This window comes from Pteronotus mesoamericanus, unplaced genomic scaffold, assembly GCF_021234165.1.
Source record: "Pteronotus mesoamericanus isolate MK-2021 breed Mesoamerican mustached bat unplaced genomic scaffold, CSHL_Meso_final scaffold_651, whole genome shotgun sequence".
Lineage (NCBI taxonomy): Eukaryota > Metazoa > Chordata > Mammalia > Chiroptera > Mormoopidae > Pteronotus > Pteronotus mesoamericanus.
Window position 1 is genome coordinate 43,148,613 of NW_026555325.1, and position 20,317 is coordinate 43,168,929.

At 34.0% G+C, this 20,317-nt stretch overlaps 1 protein-coding gene across 1 annotated transcript in view; it reads left to right on the top strand.

The window, feature by feature from the left end:
• The window catches only part of ZNF804A (zinc finger protein 804A), a 261,475-nt gene extending 243,159 nt beyond the window's left edge, over positions 1-18,316 (top strand). The window contains exons 3-4 of the mRNA XM_054562745.1: positions 12,552-12,682; positions 15,121-18,316. Coding sequence (XP_054418720.1) covers positions 12,552-12,682; positions 15,121-18,316 — 3,327 coding nt within the window. The remainder of the gene's footprint in view (positions 1-12,551; positions 12,683-15,120) is intronic.
• The last annotated feature ends 2,001 nt before the right edge of the window (positions 18,317-20,317 follow it).

Genomic DNA, 20,317 nt, shown 5'->3' on the forward strand with positions numbered 1-20,317 from the left:
ATAACTAAGTCTTCAGAAGGACATTCCACTGTTCTATGAAAACAAACAGGGTGTGGAACATAGGAAGTTCAGTGAATTCCATGAGCATAGGCTTATTGTCATACTTTATTTTCTGTGAAGTGAGTTATTTGATCAGAAGCAATGCTGTGTGGAATATTATGATGATAGATAAGGTATTTTGTAAGCTCATGAATTGCAGTTTTGACAGAAGCATTGCATGGAGGGAAGAAAAATCTATATTCAAAGTTGACTTCTATTCCAGGAAGGACAAAACCCTGACCTTTTTGTGAAGGAAGGCATCCAATATAATCTACCTGCCTCCAGGCAACTGGCTGATTGCCCTTGTGAATGGTGCCATACTGGAGAGCTTGGTGTTGCTTTATCTTGCTAGTAGATTGTACACTCAGCAGGGGCTGTAGCCAGGCCATCCTTGGTGAGTGGAAGTTCATGTTGCTGAGACCATGAATAAAGATCCACTAGCACGTGACTGGACAAGCATCTAAAATTTGCTTAGCTTCAGTTTTGTCTCCTCTAAATATGAAAATAATGCTAACTTTGTCTGCTCATATGTTTATTTGCTGAATCAATGTATAATATTGATACATTATATAATATTGCTTAATAAATTTTATGAGATATCAGTTCTAAATAATGAAATACAAATGGCTAATATGTATGTAAAATATTGTAGCTTTCTTAGTAAACACATGAATTATAGGCAACACATTGATGATACATCACTTGTTGACTATCAATTAAACATATTAACAGTGATGCTACCCAATATTGGATATAACATATACTCATATACTGCTGGGAAGAGTTTTAAAATGCTGTAAAGTTATGAACAACACTTTCAAAAACCTCAGAAATGCAATTGTATGTCTTTTATTCCAGCAGTTCTGCTTGTAGGAACCAATCTTTTGTAGGTAAGTAGGTATATAAAATATAGGTATAAAAATGTTCGTGGAAGTTGTTTTGCAACTGTAAAGCAATGAATTCACCTAAATGTTTAAGCACAAATGGGCCTCTCTCTTTATTTCCATCCCTCTTCTTATATTGATTAAATATTTGCCTGTCTGACCTAAGGTTAAGACCATTATAACTTCCCAACAATCCAACACCATGGGTTTCCTGAGACCGTAATTGAGGATCAATAACCTGTGTTGCCCTTCGATCATTCTACAGTCTGATAGAAGTCAGTAGAGAAATGTCAGAAGAAAGTAGAATAGGCCCTCTCAGATGGTATTATAACCAAAGAATAATGATTCTTCATGTTTTTCCATTCTCTACATGCATATTTCCAAAGCATATATTGAATTATATGCCAGCGCACATTATAATTTCTTTTGTAATAGACTAGCTAGACCACATCCTTCTACAAATTTCTTTTAACATTCTAATTTTATAATTCTTGCTGACTGTCATTTGTCTTGACATTTATCACTAAGAATTTCTTTTTGAGTGATTTTCAATAAATTATTCAGGAAGTTTTTGAAATAGCATTTACATTTCCATAAGGCTCACAGGTATTATCTTATATATTTATTTGCGTGGAACTTAAGATTTTTTTTTTCAATTTGGCATTCTTAAAAGAGTTTACTTTGTTTCTATTATTTACTTTTCAAAAGTACTCTCCTAAATATCAAGTATGATGTAAGACTTTATTTTTACTGCAGAAAAATAAAAGAAAGGAAATAAAGGCTGATATTTGACATTCATTTGACATTTGAAATTAAGATGCTGCAGGAGTAGTATAGAGCTGATGGAGGGCGATGGATGGGCTGCTCCCATGACTGGAGCTACAGGATGACAAAAAGTAGGCCATGCCCTGGAAGTCAAGGTAATTACTAGGTGAAATCAGAGGAATAGCAGCATGAGAGTTCCCCTTGATTTCTCTTGGTTCAAGTTACAACAATTTGAACAACCATAAATCAAAAAAGGATTCCCTGCTCAATGTACAAACATAGATGAAAGATCTGTGCATTGAAACACCTAAAAGTAGCTAAGTGGGAGAAAACCATGGAGACAAGAAGAGAGAAGAGCTCCAAGCAGCCATGAACACAGCCCTGTAGCTGGGAGCTCACTGTGGAGCTCAGTCTGGAGAAGGGAGAAATCAGATTTTGAGCATTCCCTTCAGCGGTGAAGAACAAAGAGATTCAGTGAGCATTCCTGTAGAAGTGGACAGTACTAGCTGCATCTGAGCCCAGTGATCTGAGCAGGGATAAAGCACAGACATGCAACCATGGTTGTCTGGCAATGAGACAGAGGAACAAAGTTGTGGAGGCTGCCTGCCTCTCCTTAGTGTCCCAGGGCTTCCCTCCCCTCACCCTTGGTGTTGGGGCTCCAAGCACATTATCTGAAAACTGGAGAACAGATATACAGAAATACTTTTTCCCTGAGGAAAAGGTGTACTCTGCAACTTATTGCAGTATCAGGTGGAGATTCAAGGGGAAATGCCACAGAGGTCAGCAGGCCACCATTGCTAGGAGGGCAAAGCAACAAAGAAGGTGGCCAGGTTCACCCGGCTCATCCCACCACCACACATCCAGGCCACCTGTGTCTGGCTGTGGGAGACAGCACTGGGATTTTATAGATTTGGAGCTCCGTTGCCTACTGTGTTTCCCTGCAGGGTGGGTCCTCTTTGATCAGAATGACCAAATCACAAGAGAGGTGCCAACCTTCTCAGGGAACACAGGCCATTACCCCCACCCTGTGGATAACTGAAAAGCCAGAGAAATTCAAGAGAGCTAAAATATTTGTGATTCATCGTCACCTATTGGAAAACACAGAAAGACTTCTTATCAATCCACTAGAGAAGTGCAGCTCACACTCAGATGCTTAGGCAGAGAAGGAATCCATCAATTACCATAAATAACCAAGATAACAAGGCAGTTTAGAAAAAAATGAAATATTTCCAAGAAGTAAACTTAAAGACATGAAAATATGTGATATAAATGACAGAGAATTCAAGATTGCAGCTCTGAAAAAACTCAAGATGCAGAAAACACCAATAAGTGGTTTAATGAATTCAGAAATCCAATTAATGAAGAAAGTGAGTACTTTACCAAAAATACTGAAACTTTAAAAAACCTAATAGAAATTCTGGAGATGAAGATCTCAGTGAGAGATCAGGAATGAACTATTGAGCATAGTTAACAGAACTGACAGAGGGAGGAAAGAATTAATGATATCAAAGATAGAAATCTGGAAATGATACAGAGAGAAGAAAAGAGAGACTTGAGCATAACATTATAAAATAACGCTATGAGAATTATCTGCTCCATCACAAAGAGCAATATAAAAATTACAGGCATACCAGAAGAAGAAGAGAAAAAAAAGGGAACAGAGACCTTATTCAAACAGTTCATGAGAAATTCCCAAACCTGTGGAAAAAGTTAGATCTTCGAATCCAAGAAGCAAACAGAACACCTAACTACAACAATCTAAAAGACATTCTCCAAGGTGCATTGTACTAAAATGGTAAAAAATTAATAACAAAGAAAAGATTCTCAAGGCAGTGAGGGAAAAGAAGAAAGCAACCTGTAAAGGAAAGCCTGTTAAGTTATCATAAGACTTTTAAATAGAAACTCTTTAATGTAGAAGAGAGTGGAAGCAAATATTCAAATTACCAAAAAAAATTACCAGCCAAAATTATTATATCCAAGAGAGTTATCCTTTAGATATAAAGGAGAAATGAAGACTTTTCCAGACATACAGAATTGGAGGGAATTTATCACCAGAAGATCTCCATTGCAGGAAATAATCAATGGGGTTATTTTATCTGAAACAAAATACAAAAGGTTACAAAACTACAAGAAGATCTCCAACAAATTTACAGCATGAACAGAGGTAACAAAAACATAAAAGCGATGGAGGTAAAATTATGAATTCCCAAAGGAGGATGGAGATCAAATGCACTCAAAAGTAAAAGAACTACTGTATATATAAAACTTTATTTTTCATAAACCTAATGGTAATGACACAGACACACAAACAAAACTAAGACACATAGCTTTAAAATAGGAAACATAAGGAAAAGAATGAAATAAAACCAAACATAAAGAACAGTCAGAAACAAAGGAAAAGAACCAATGGTGATACAGAGCTACCAGGTTGCAAAAGATAAAATCACTACAAAAGATTCTCATACATCAATAATTACCTTCAATATAAATAGATTGAATTTGCCTATAAAAAGGCACAAAGCAGCAGATCAAAAACAAACCTAACCATGTGCCTTCGGGAGACACATGTAAGCTCTAAAGACAAAGATAGTCTCAAAGTGAAAGGGTGGAAAATGATGCTAACAGCAAATAGCATCCATGGAAATGCAGATACTTATATCTGACAACATAGATTCCAGGCTAACAAAGGTAACAAGAGAAAAGATGAACATTTTACAGTTATAAAGGGGACACTATATCAAGAAAACATGATGCTTCTCAATAGATATGCACCCAATAAGGGAGCACCAAAACATATAAAGCAACTACTAATAGAACCAAAGGGAGAAACTAACAAAAATACAATCATAGTAGGGGACCTAAAAATACTCCATTGACAGATCTAGATAGATCATCCAAACAGAATATCAATAAAGAAATATTGGCCTTAAATGAGACATTAGACAAAATGGACATAATTGACATGTACAGAGCTTTTCACACCAGAACATCAGATTATGCATTCTTCTCCAATGCAATTGAGGCATTCTCAATGATAGACCATATGTTGGGTCACAAAACTAGCCTCAACAAATTCAGGAAAACTGAAATTATACCAAGCATATTTTCTGACCACATGCTTTAAAATTAGAAATCAACCGCAAAAGGAAGTAAAAAAAATCCACAAATATGTGGAGATTAAACAACATACTATTAAAAAATGACTGGGTCAAAGGAGAAATAAAAGGTAAAATCAAAAAGTATATTGAGACAAATAAAAATGACAATAATGTATATCAAAACTTTTAGATACAGGGAAAGCAATAATAAGAAGGAAGTTTATATCATTGCAGATTTGTTTCAAGAAATGAGAAATCCCAAGTAAATAATCAAACATTATAGCTTAAAGAACTAGAAGCAATCCAAAGTCAGCAGAAGAATGGAAATAATAAAAACTAGAACAGAATCGAATGAAAGAGAGAAAAGGCTACACAAAAATAATAATTCAAGATCTGGTTCTTTGCAAAGACAAATAAAATTGACAAATCCCTGGCTATCCTCATTAAGCAAAAAAAGAGAAAAAACTCATATAAACAAAATCAAAACTGAAAGGGGAGGAGTTACCACAGACATCACAGAAATACAAAGGGTCATACCAGAATATTATGAAAGACTACAGTGCACCAAATTCAATAAACTAAAAGAAATGGGTAACTTCCTAGAATTATATAGCCTTCTAGAATGAATCATGAAGAACTATAAAATCTAAATAGAATTATCAACAGTGAAAAAATTGGAACTACCATCAACCCTCCCCCCAGCAACAACAAAAAAAAAGTCCAGAACCAGATGGTTTCATTAGTGAATTCTACCAAACATTCAAAGATTTGATGCCTGTCCTTCTCAAACTCTTCCAAAAAATTTAAGGGGCAATGCTTCCTAACACATTTTATGAGGCCCATGTAACCCTGATACCAATACCTGACAAAGATAATACAAAAAAAGAAAACTACAAAGATAAATTTATTTAAATAGATATAATAATATCTATTTATCTTTAATTATTAAATTAAATTATAATTTAATAATTATTAAATATAATAATTATTATCTTTTAAAGATAAATTTTGATACAGATGCAAAAATCTTAAACAAAATACTACCAAATCAGATACACCAGAACATTAAAAAACACATCATGGTAAGGTAGAGTTCATTCCTGGGGCACACAATGGTTCAACCTATGCAAATTGATCAATGTAATACACCACATTAACAAAACAAAAGCTAAAAGCCATATGGTATTATTAAAAGATGCAGAAAAAGCATTTGATAAGATACAACATCCATTTCTGTTTAAAACACTCAATAAAATAGGTATAGAGGGAAAGTATGTCAACATAGTGAAAGCCATATGTGACAAATCCTCAGCTAATGTTATACTCAATGGTAAAAAACTGAAAACATTTCCTCTTAAATCAGGAATAAGACAGGGATGTCCACTCTCACCACTCTCATTCAACACAGTACTGGAAGTCCTGCCAAGGACAATCAGGCAAGAAGAAGAAATAAAAGGCATCCAAATTGGAATAAAGAAGTAAGTATCACTTTTTGCAGACGGCATGATTCTTTATATAGAAGACCCTAATGACTCCACCAAAATACAATTAGAAACAATAAACAAATATAGTAAACTTTAAGGCTACAAAATCAATGTACAAAAATCTACTACATTCCTATATATTAAAAATAAAATTTCAGAAAAAATTTCTTTGCAATTGCAACAAAAAATAAAATACCTAGATACAAATTTAACAAAGGATGTGGAGGACCTATATGCTAAAAATGACAAAGCATTAATAAAAGAGATTGAAAAAGACACAGTAAAATGGAAAAATATTTCATGTTTATGGACTGGAAGAATCAACATAGTTAAAATATTCATATTACCCAAAATAATACACAAAGTTAATGCAACCCCCATCAAAATACCAATGATGTTTTTAAATAAATAGTACAAAAAATCATTAGATTTGTATGAAACCAAAAATGGCCCTGAATAACCAAAGCAATCCTCAGAAAAAAAGAATAAAGCCAGAGGCATGATGTTACCAGATTTCAAATTATATTAGAGCAATGTTAATTAAAACAGCATGGTACTGGAAGAAAAACAGACACACAGACCAATGATACAGAATTGAGAGTGCAGAAATAAAATCATGTATATATGGGCAAATAATTTTTGACAAAAGAGCCAAAAATATACAATGAAGAAAAGAAATCCTCTTCAAAAAATGGTGCTGAGCACATTGGATACTCACATGCAAAAGAATGAAACTAGACTACAATTTAACCCCATGTACAAAAATTAATTAAAAATGAATCAAATATCTGAACATAAGGTCTGAAACAATAAAGTATATAGAAGAAAACAGAGGTACTAAACTTATAGACTTTGGTCTTAGGGAAGAAATTATGAATTTGACCCTTAACATAAGGGAAGTGAATGCAATAATAAATGAGTGGGACTATATCAAACTTAAAAGGTTCTGCACAGCAAAAGAAATCACCAACAAAACAAAAAGGCAACAACCAAATGGGAAAAGATATTTGTGAACAACAGTTCTGATGATGGGTTAATATCTAAAATATGTGAAGAACTTATACAACTCCACACAAAACAAGTAAACAATACAATTTAAAAAATGGACAGAAGACCTGAGCAGACGCGTCTCTCAAGAAGAAATACAAATGGCCAACAGATATATAAAAAAGAATCCCAATTTCACTAGCTATTAGGGAAATGCAAATCAAAACTACTGTGAGATACCACCTCACACCTGTTAGAATGGTTATTATCAAAGACAGTATCAACAAGTGTTGGAGAAGTTGTGGAGAAAAAAGGAATCTTCATTCACTGCTGGTGGGAATGTAAACTGGTATAGCCCCTATGGATAACGGTAGGGAGATTCCTCAAGAAGTTAAGAATAGAGTTAACATATGACCAAACAATCTCTCTTCTGGGTATATAACCCCCAAATTTGAAAACTTTCACACAGATATATGCACCTCTATGTTTATAGCAACATTTTTCATGGAGGCCATGATATAGAAACAATCAAGTGTCCTTTGATGATTGGAAAAAGATATGTTACATACATATATACAATGGGATACTACTCAGTTATAAGAAAAGATGGAATACTGCCATTTGGACAATATGAATTGACCTTGAGAATATCATGCTAAGCAAAATAAGTCAGACAGAAAAAAAACGAAGAACCATGTGATTTCACTCATATGTGGAATATATTGGGTTGACCAAAAAGTCTTTATTTTTCTCCATAAAATAAGACACATTTTTCATTTTCTCCAGTAACTTTATTGATTTGGATATTTGAGTATATCAGCTATCTCCCCTGTGGTATAATGTTTATTGTTCTCAATAATGTCTTGATGTAATTGCTATCAACTTCAACTGATCTACCCACTGTGGAGCATCATCCAGCAAGAAATCTTCAGCATTAAACTTCACAAACTACTTTTGACACATTTGATCAGTCACAGAACCTTCTCCATACAGTGCACAAATCTTTTTTTGCATTTCAGTTGCATTTTACCTTCCTTTAAATTATAAAACACAATAAGAGTATGTTGAAAATGTTCCATATTTCCTTCTATCTTCAATATTAAAATGGCCACAAAAATTCACTAATTTTGATAATTTTTTAAATGTATGCTGATATGACAGTTGTCATAATACAATCTAACAAAATTGTTTTGAATAAAGTTAAAGACAGTTCGGCACTACTAGAATCATAAAACTGAGCTCTTTGGGCAACCTAATAATATTGAAACTCAGACACAGACAATAGTGTTGTGGTTACCAGAGGAAAGGGGGTGGGGAGGTAATAGAGGTTAAAGGGACCAAGTATATGGTGACAGAAGATCATTTGACTTTGGGTGGTGGACACACAATGCAGTATACATATCATGTATCATAGAACTATAAAAATAAACAAATACATAGTAAATAAGCAAACAAACAAATAAATAAGACAGATAAATTCAAGCCTAAAAGTAGCACATGAAGTATATGACTAGGCCTGCAAGCTCTGTAGCTGAATAGTCCTTAAATATTATGCAGGCTTTTTTACTTAGACATCTGGAAGTCTGGAGCTCAAATAAAGGAATTATGTATACGGAGAGGGAGACTGAGATCAATACAGTCCTTGAATGTAGCTTGGTGCCCCTCTACAAAACTAAAACTATATTGACATTCTAAATACAGTTATCTAAATCAGCATTTAGGGGCTGATTCCAGCCATGTCAGTCACTCAATTATATCAGAAATAACACAACAGTACTGATATTTGATAACGGACAGACTGCTTGTATTTAACTACTATGTAAATGGAAATGGATTAATTCAAATCTTAATGGTCAAACAGTAAACAGTGAAATTCTTCGTATTTTATATTCATGCTTTAGAAAAAAAAGCTTTGCTTTTTGTTAGAAATAGTGTACTTTTATTTTATATATGTATAAACAAAAATTGTATATATATATATATATATAATAGAAAATAAATTGTATTCTAAAGATTTTATTTAAAATAGTCTTCTTTCCTGTTTGTGGTCTCCAATTTCCCAGAGGACCTAGTAGGAAATAAATGATCACAACTAGTTAAAATACCACTATCCATAAATACAAATTTTTTAAATTCTTTGAAATTAATTCTTTCTTTGGTTTTGCAACTTTATATTTTGCTATATTTTGGTTGGCATTTTGATTTACTTAAATATTTATTTTAAAAAAACAGCTTCTATTGAGTTTTCAGACTGTCAGCATCCTCCATCTAACACTCAAACTCTCATGATTAAATGTCTCTTTCTTAGAATGGCAGGTAGTATTTCTCAGTAAAGACAATGCATTCCCTTTAGGTCACTCAATTGGATGTAACAAAGAAGTCACCAATTCTATCTCTTCTCCCTACTGTAACTGCCTTAGAAAAGGCTCTTGTGTTTCTTATCTGGATCATTGTAGTATCCTACTTATTGGCCTCCTTGTCAATTTTTTATTATATCTGGTGACATTGGTTAATAGTTTCATATTCATGGCGGCCAAGACAGGGAAACAACCAAAGTGTCCTTTGATAGAGGACTGGATAAAAACCAAAAACATAACTAAAAAAAGAAGATGTGATACGTATATCTATGGAATACTCTTTCAGCCATAAGAAGAGCTGAAATACTAACATTGCAACAACATGGATGAACCTGAAGATTATGCTCAGTGAAGTTAGTCAGAAAAAAACTAAGAACCGTATGATTTCACTCATATGTGAGATATAAAACTGAAACTCAGAGATGCAGACAGACAACAGTATGGTGGTTACCAGAGGGAAGGAGGCAGGGGGTAGTAGAGGGCTGAAGGGGCCAAATATATGATGACAGAAAATAATTTGACTATGGGTGGTGGGTACACAATGCAGTATGCAGATTATGTATTTCTTTGCCTCTAATTTTGTTCCAGGGCAAAATTTTTTGCATGCTAATGCCGAAAGAATCTTGATAATATGAAAAACCTACTGTGGCATTGCATCATTTAAAGTCTTTTAATGCTTCCTTTAGTCACATTTCACATGATTTTTAGGGGCCCCATGATTTGATTAGACCCTATCATTTATCAGTTCTCATCACTACCACCTATACATTCTGCTCTGCCATACTTCTTTACATGAAGGGTTTTTTTAGAATATGCATGCTCCTATTATATTCATACAAAATTATTTATTTTTGCTGAAGTACCCTCCGACCTCCAATATCCAACTCTTATTCCTTCATGATCTTTTATGTCCTTCAAGACCCAGATCAGATATCCTTTTCCCAGGCAGCCTTTCTTGGGATTTTTTGGGTACCCCATCTCTCTTTATGTGGCACAATAAGAATACACCTCAGCCAATGAATACTAATATCCCTTCCTCTGTGTGTTATCTCCTTATTTCTTCAAATTGCATGTACACTTACAAACACTTGCCCATACGTGCAGTCACAGACACATGGACATAACCCAGGCAAAGGTAAATATTTTTCTTCAATTTTTTAAAAATCCCAGCCACTTAACAAAGCGACTACTGATAATGAGTCTTGATGATGACAGCAAGAATTTTGGGAATAGCAACAACCAAGACTTGGAATACTAAAATTTATAAGCAAAATATCCTTTCTAATTCTTGGCCTTTTCTATAATCAATAAATAATTTAATGCAGATTATAAAATTACTGCTACTTTTAATCATTGCATCAAAGTAATTATATCGATATGTGGCTTTCTATGAAATACTTGTACAATTTTGGTACTTATGACACTGTCTGTCTTTTATTTAAACTCAACTCTGAATATACCCATACTTCACAGATATGTCAATGCAAGTGTTCACTCTTAAAATATCTTTGTTTTTTAAAAAATATTCTAAAATAATTATACACATTTTATATGAATCCCATCAATTAAAATATTAAAGTTTATTGGAAGCTTAAGCAGGTAAAATTAAGCAGATACAATTCAGGATTACCCAGAGCCTAATATTATTTCATTAGTTTTACTATATTTTTTTGAGGGAGGAAAATTCCTAATTTGAAGGAACTGAAGTGATTCACATATAAATAACAAATATTTATTAAGCAGTCATTTTATATACCAGGCATTTTTCTAAGCCTTAACATACATCAGTGTGTATGTATGCGGCATTTATTAAAACTTTGTTCAATCACTTCATAAAATGGTGACTAGTATATATTTTATTCATTTAGAGTCTCACTCTAAGACTCAACATAATACAAATGAATAATAACACGAGCCTTCATGAAAAAATATAGCATTTTAATCATGTTTAATAATTATACACTGTATCTGTGAAAGACTATAGTGGAAATATTCAGGGTGTAGAATCACTTTGATGTCTTTTAGATCATGGCACACTCATGGCTATTTATCAATTCTGTTCAAGTTGTCACACTCTTTTTCTAGCCTTCAACCATAAAATGAGCCAGACAATGCAGACAAAAAATACACCAAGGCCCTGGCAGTTTGTCTCGGTTTTTTGAAGATCTTCCCAATATGCAGTTCGATCCCTGGTCAGGGCACATACAAGAATCAACCAATTTGGAAAACAAATTGATCTCTCTCTCTCTCTCTCTCTCTTTCTCTCTCCCTTTCTCTCTCCTCTTTCCTCTTCCTCTAAAAATCAAAAAAATTAAAAAAAAAACAAGAAAAATACACCTATTATAAAAAGAATTTACACAAAAACACTACTCATTTTCTTGTCATATCTTAAATTATTTGGGAAATACGCCTAATATTTGAGCGGAGGGATTGTTTTAAATTACATTAGAAGAGGCCATTTAGCTTATGAATTAACATAAAACATTTACTATTCTTAAAAAATATAAAAACTACCAGATGCCTATCTAATGTAAAGAATATCAAAATATTATGAAATTTATCATATGTAACTGAAGTACATAAAATAATATTGCTTGAAAATTAGGAGTTTACAAGGCTCCAAAAGTTCATCTGAATAAGGCAGAGAACTTTGTCAGGAAACAGTCAAGAAAGAGAAATGAAAGTTTTCCATTCCAATTTACCTAAGGCATAGGTATATCTTATAATATACTGTAATAATATATTATGGCATTTTCACAAGCCAAAAGGGTAAGAAAATATCTTTGTTTGAAGTGAGTCATCACAAATACTGTGTTTTCCTTAAATAATGTCAAACAAAGGACGTGTATTGCAAAATTCCAACAATAAAAACAATAGTAACTTTAATATTGCCATAGACCCAAACACTATTAACCATTTCCTTTTTTTTTTACACAGAGGCTCAAAGAGCTGAAACAAAGGGAATTTGCTCGAAATGTAGCATCTAAATCAAGGAAAGATGAAAGAAAACAGGAAAAAGCACTCCAACGTCTGCACAAGCTGGCTGAGCTAAGAAAAGAAACTGTATGGTGAGCGTGCAATAAAATGTTAAATTTTCTTAAAGTGTAAAAGAAGAAAGATAGAAATAAAAGACACAATTTATTTTTTTTCTATACAGAGAATAAGACTTACATTTTCATGGTTCTCTGTGAGCTTTAAGCGGTATATTGAAATGAAATTTCAGGCAAATGTGTTTACTGCACACTTCAAAAAAAGCCAAAATGTATACTTTTAGTTTATGAAAAATAAATTTCATATTATTCCATTATTTAAGTTATCTTATTGAAATTTATTCTATTTCTTTGAGAAATTAAAAACATTTGATTGAAGGAGAGACCAAAATACCATCTTATGACCTTTGTTATAAATGGAGTTTTAAGAGGAGCTAATTATAAATTGGGAAAAAAACTTTTTAAAAATTATTTTAATTATATTTTTAAGGGGTCTGGAATACACTATACATTTCAGAGGTAGGTCAAATTTAGTTTGATTGTCACTAGACTGTTAGAAGTTTCACAACTGTTATACTTTGACCTGTTTCCCATAGACAGAAGCTATCATGTTAAAATTTAGAACTTACAGTTTAAGCCAGAGCAATGGTATGAAAAGAAGACCACATTGACAGTGTCCTTTCCTTCTTCTCTCAGTACATAAGCCTCTCTTACTATTGTTCAAAACCAAGCTATTTTACATAATGTTATTTTGTATAGAATAGTTTTAGGGGATATTGATATATAAAAATAGTCCTTGGAATGTCAAATTCAGAAAAAAATAAAAATTAAGTGCATTTGGAATCATATATAGAACATAAAATATAACTGCTATTCAAATGTACCAACCAGATATTCTTACTCTGTGTGGTAATACATGAAAAATTATACAAGTGTAATTTTATGATATAGAGCAGTGATTTTTCACCTGTGTGCTACAAGAATTTTTTAAACAGGCAATAACTGACCATTTAGTCAGAGGCACTGACCTCTCTTCCCTTAGATTATCAAATAAACAAAAAAATGACAGCAGCCAGCACAACAGAAGCTGCTGGTACAAATACTTTCTCTGGAACCACAAACATGTAAGTCATTTAATAGAGTTGCATCTTATTGGTCACATTGCATAGTAAGGTTACACCTGATTGGTTAATTCTTCATACCAGAAATCCTTGTATAAAAGTACAGGCACCTGATTTTTTAAAAAGTTGCTTTGGAGCAAAATGGGTAGGTAATTACTATTTTTTTCCATAAATAAATCAAAATTATACCTACTTTTTTTCAGATTGGCAAAAAATATAATATATTCTTTGGCCACAAAATTTTAGTAATTAGTTTATCTGTGCCATGAGATGAAAGAGTTTGAAAATTGGTGTTATAAAGAATTAAAAGACTTATGTAATTTAATGTTCCACAAGCAGCATTAATATATTTAATGTAAATATATTAAGAGAAGTAGAGTTAAAAAGGTTATGCACAAAAAACCAACAGTTCTTATCTAAATTACTTTCCTCAGTATACAGTACATATTTCACATTATACACACACATGCACATGCACATACACATCTGCAAATGATTCTCCCATTAATTTGGTGCCTCTAAAGATATGCAGCTAAAAAGTAGTGTTGTTTTTAAATATAAAATAAGGCAATTACACAGTCCATTATGTTAAAGAAAATAATTTTAAAAATTTGGCCAATTATAATTTCTAAGGAGCTAACTTTTAAATAGCATGGAAAATTCTGCATAGTATGATTCTGTCTGGGTTAAGATGATATATAGGTACTTTCTTGTTTATGTGCTAGACAGTGTAATTCTTTTAATCACAACTCACTTTTTTTGGTATATTGAAATAAATAGAAATCACAATTTAAGTCATTTATAATTTTGGGGTACTTTTTAAATATTAAGAATAGTAATTCGAAAAACAAAACTCTCATCAAGATAGTATTATCTCTTAGTCATTTTCTCATTACAGCATGCTGGCTGGCCTGTGTTACACTTTCAGTAAGTGTCGGTGAATTCCCAGCTCTTCTGAAGTTATGATAAAGAGTATTTCTTTCATTTCCTTCATAGTCTCTGTATAGTACGAATGATGTTAAGTATTTGTCAATTAAAAGTAATTTTATTTTAGAAAATTTTACAGTACTTCAAAATGTCACTGAAAAGACCATTGCGGTAAACAATCTTGGTCAAGAAGCACTGGTTGAGAGCAGGGACTATCTTTGCCATTGCTCTTAGGAGATAGCGATAAAAGTAACCTCATGACAGTACCTCCAAGTTATACCAAACAATAACCAGTAACTAAAAAGTGTGACCCTAAGGAGGGTGATTGTACCATATGAAAGTAATTCTTTCACAATGATTTAAAAAACTGAAAAAAAAATTGTTATAATAACATTTCCAAGACAAATATATTTGAATATTCTTCCTCAGAAGTGCCCTATCTCATATAATTTCTGCTACTTTTTGTAGTGCTCCTGGAAGTGGCCCCATGTTCAAGTCAACAACTGTTACTGTGAGAGAAAATTGTAATGAAATTTCCCAAAGAGTTGTCGTGGATTCAGTTAATAACCAGGAAGATTTTAAATATACTTTGATTGATAGTGAAGAGAATGCTAAAGATGTTACCACTGTTGCTACAGATCCAGAAAGCGCAAATAATTACACAAAAAATAATCAACTTGGAGATCAAGCCCAGGGAATTCACAGACACAAAATTGGCTTTTCTTTTGCATTTCCAAAGAAAGCATCCGTGAAGCTGGAGTCTTCAGCTGCAGCCTTCTGTGAACACAATGATGAAGCCTCTGTGGAAAAAGGATTAAGTAGAAAAAGCAGATTTGTCCCTGGTGCTTGTCATCTTCAACTATCTTCACCAACAGATGTGCTTTTGAGTCCTGAGGAGAAAGCTAACTCTTTTCATCCATCAGAGGGAATGTGTACTTACAAAGAAACTGCTCAAACTCAAGAAATGAAAGATGTTTCTAGTGAAAAAGATACATTATTATTACCTTCATTTTGCCAGTTTCAACTCCCTTTATCTTCTGATGCAGATAACTGTCAAAATTCTGTACCATTAGCAGATCAATTACCACAAGAAGATGTTATTAATGGAGACATACCTGTGAGTGGTAATCCTTCTGAGTTGTTAGGAAACGGATGCACAGTTCTTGATGAGGCTAATGACTGCACAGCTTTGCAAGTTACCCTGGAGGAAAATGCTAAGGACAATGACGCATCCACAATTGAAGCTGAAAATAAGAGTTATGGTCCTGAGATGTTGGCCCTTTCAAATCCTGAGGAGGATAATATAACCTTACATAAAAAAACGGATTTCCATAAAAGACCCTGTGAGCCATTTGCACCTGTACTTAACAAAGATGGATCCACAGTTCTTCAGTGGCCATCAGAAATGCTAATTTACACAACTACTCAGCCATCAATTTCCTATAGCTGCAATCCTCTGTGTTTTGACTTTAAGTCCACTAAATTAAACAATCTAGATAAAAACAAGCTGCCTTTAAATGGCCTTTATTCTCAGCAGAAAGGCGATGACATTTGCAAGAGACCAGTTTTGGATTGCAAGGACAGATCTATTGCGGGACTCACAGATGATAACATTGGAGGCAGCAGAAATGAATCCACCCAAGTCACTCCCCTTTCGGCTGAAGATACTCTCTCTAATAGTTGTGATTCTGAAAGAAGTGAGAGTATCGCTCAAAGGTATAAAAATAATTCTTGTAGAATCAGAAAAACAAAAAGGTATAATTTTATTAAAAAGCAAATAAAACACGATACTCATGAGAAATACAACAAAACAAGATTGAAAGATAGACATGAACATTGGTTCCATAAAAGTAGAAGGAAGAAAAAAAGAAGAAAGTTATGTCACCATCATCATGGGGAGAAAACCAAAGAATCAAAAACTCACTTCAAAATGGAAACAGAAAATAGTTGCGATGATACGACTAAGAAAAATCTACTGGAGACAATTTCAGACAAGCAGGATTTAGCTGTAGAGCAATTACTGGACTCACCTCAATTACCTGATAAAAAGCCCATGTCAGCATTTATATACTTAAGTGAAAATGAAGAAATGTGTAAAACCTGGAACCCTGAATACAATAATAACAATGATATCAGTTCTAAAAATCACTGTACAAAGAACTCAGTTGTTTTAAATGAACAATCCAATCCAACGATGATACATTCTGGGAAACATTGTTTAGCATACTCCAGAGCGTACTGTAGTTGTAAAGCCAAAATGTCCAGCTCTAGTAAGGACCACAGATGCTTCGTTCTTCAAGATGACATAAAATGCATGCGTCAAAATCAGGCTGTTAAGAGAGGTTATAATTCTCTCATTAATGAATCAGAAATATTTTATCGAAAACGTAGACAACATTCATATTCTTATTCTTCAGATGAAAGTTTAAATCGACAGAATTATTTATCAGAAGAATTTTGGCGACCACCACGTGCTTCCGCTCCCTTTAAGCCTAAGAGGAAACGGAGGAGAAAAAGAAGCAGATTCCACACCAGACTTGAAACTTTGGAACTCAAAGAGAATGCAGAGTATCCTGTGAAAGGCAATTCTTCCTTATGTCACCAGGATGAACTAATAAGTGAAGGTAAAAAAGAGGAAATAAAACCACAAGAAACTGCACATGTCGACAGGAACTCAGAAGAAACAGCCCAAGGAGAAAACAAACTGACTTTAGACCCGACCAGTCCCCTTCCTTCTAGAACCAATGGTGAAAATGAACACTTAGTAGTGGGCACGAATTCTGGTGTCTTGCCAGAGATTTCCAGTGAACCCACCACATCTGTCTATGTAGCCACTGCCCCCCCAAAAGAAGAAATTAACAATACCTTGCTCGAACAGAAAGCAAAAAACAATAAAAGTAGTAATGAAAAGCAAATTCCTCCCAAGGTGCCTCATGTGGAAAAGAACTTTAGACACTCACAACCTAAATCATACCTTTGTCACTATGAACTGGCTGAAGCCCTTCCACAAGGAAAGGTGAATGAGGCATCAACTGAGTGGCTGCGTTTTAATTCAGGAATTCTTAACGCACAACCACCATTACCATTCAAAGAAGCACATGTCAGTGGTCATACCTTTGTAACGACAGAGCATATCCTGGCTCCATTGCCTTTACCGGAACAAGCATTACTGATCCCAATAGAAAACCATGAAAAATTCAAAAATCTCCCCTGTGAGGTCTACCAGCACATCATACCGCCGAACATGCTGGCCAGCAAGGTCAAATTTGCCTTTCCTCCAGCCGCCCTCGCGCCCCCCGCCACAGCTCTGCAGCCTCTGCCTTTGCAGCAGCCCTTGCGTTCTACCTCTGTAACTGCCATCCACCACACTGCAGCCCCTGCCGCCGCTGCAGGAGCCTTTAAAGTGCTTCAACCACACCACCAGTTTCTGGCCCAAGTCCCAGCTCTCACCAGAACATCGTTACCTCAAATCTCAATAGGACCCGTCGGACCGAGGCTCTGTCCTGGCAATCAGCCAACTTTCGTGGCTCCTCCCCAGATGCCCATCATTCCAGCTTCGGTCCTTCATCCTGGCCACCTGGCTTTCCCGCCTTTACCCCACGCACTCTTCCCTTCACTACTTTCCCCGCACCCGGCCGTCGTTCCCCTGCAGCCTCTCTTCTAGTCTCCACCATAGAAGGGAAAGAAATAGACATGTGAAAACTAGTACCATGTGAGTTAATGCTCATCTAAGTGGAACATTGCCTTTCCGAATGGTGGGAAGAAACTAGCCTCAATATGGCCTCCCTGATATGAAATCATTTACTGTAAGTCTAATGATGCAAATAAATTCTTAGTTTCTGATATATAATATTATTAAGGCACTGAATAGTTTCAAAATCAATACAATATATGCTGTATATTAAATTGATGTCTTAAGAGTATGTATAATGTACATAAAATATATTTATAGTACTGTAATTTATGTTGTAAAGTATGCTTTGTTTTTTTTTTTAAATCTTTGTGTATTTGCACCTATTTCATGTTTAGACAAAGCTAATGGCACTATGTTTTGTACCATGTTCCTTGAAACTGTAAATTCAGTGAAAAATATCTCTTGCAATAAATTTTTGTTAAATATTTAAGTAAATACAACTTTTGTTTTAGTTGGTTTTACTGTTTGGGGACTGTATGCTAACAATAGGTTTTGGAAATAAACTGCTTCTTCTATCCATGGGAATCTCTGAAACTCAGAGATGCTGCAAAATATCTTAGAGTTCTATGAGGTCTTAAATTATGATACCCTATTTCAGAATAAGTATAACAGATCCATACATTTTTTTCTGTTTGTTCCAATGTTGTTTATACTCAGATTTTACTAAATTTCCCGAACAACTGGCCCTTTAGACAATAAATTAATAAATCACTATCTATTATGTAACATCTTGGGAAGAATGACGTAAACACAATCTGTATCTAGATATACTCTTAACTGAGAACCTGGAAGTGGGAAAGAGCATAAATAAATACTTTTTCCTTCTGCAAATCTTTTTAGTGGTCATGTTTGTATCCTATTTCTAAGTCACCCAGGAACAATTAGAAAGTCTTTACAATGCCCTTCCAGATTCTGCTTTATTTTTAATGATCTCTGCATTTTTGTTTATTCAAGGGCTTCTATTTGTACTGAGGAGTATAGTTATTCAGTAGAAAACTAGGAAATACCACACTCTTTCCATGAGAGGTTTTCCATGTGTAGCTGCTCCAGTCCTTGCCATTTAGTAAGACAAAGTCTGCATGCCATGTAGAGACGATTCACCTCACCATGGGCAAGTGATAAAGAGTTGTAGTGGCCTGGCAATGAATCCTGGCCCCGAGTACAACTGAATCCTTCTAAAGAGAAAGCAACATTCAGGTGCTGTTGGACTAAGAAAATGCTATTTCTTATGTTCCCCATAGAAACTGGGTCACCCTAAATAATATTGAGCATAAATGTGTATTACTGTTTCAAAATAATCTATATTTAGTTATATTTTAAGTAAACAAATAGGGATAAAATCTAAGGTCATTTACTCAATTGATTATGTACCATAATATACATTTCTTTAAATGTTTCCTAAAAAAAATAGTTGTGAAAGAGTGAATATACCATTTTGTGATTGACAAATAGAAGATAAAAATGGTAAGGGAAGCAATTTAGTTTCAAATGCTCTAAGATGACATGTTCCAAAACTGGGAGCTACAAGTGGAACAGATGATTTTTCCCCAAGCAAAATGTTTGAAACTCTCTTAGAAAATAAAATAGATGGGAATATCTATGGGGGAATGCTGACCCAGTTTGTTTTAATCTCAGAGCAGAATTGTTGCTTCCGCTCTTTGCAACCAAACCAAGTGTTTGACTTTAAAATATGCAGATTTTATCTTTTCTTTTTGTCTTCTATCATCCTAATTGTTTACCCCTTCCCTCTTGTTCTTATTTTTTAATTCCTTTTCCCCTTGGTATTTGTGTTTTTAATTTCATCAAAGACACCATTTGTGTGATGTGTATCTTCTCTTTTTTCTTCACGCTATCATTTATTTTCTTTCTTTATTTTTTCAATTCTATTGCTCTCCTACATTTCTTTTGGTTAAAATGATATGATTAGGCAGGCTTGATTGCTAGATATATGATAGAAACTGGGAAGTTTGA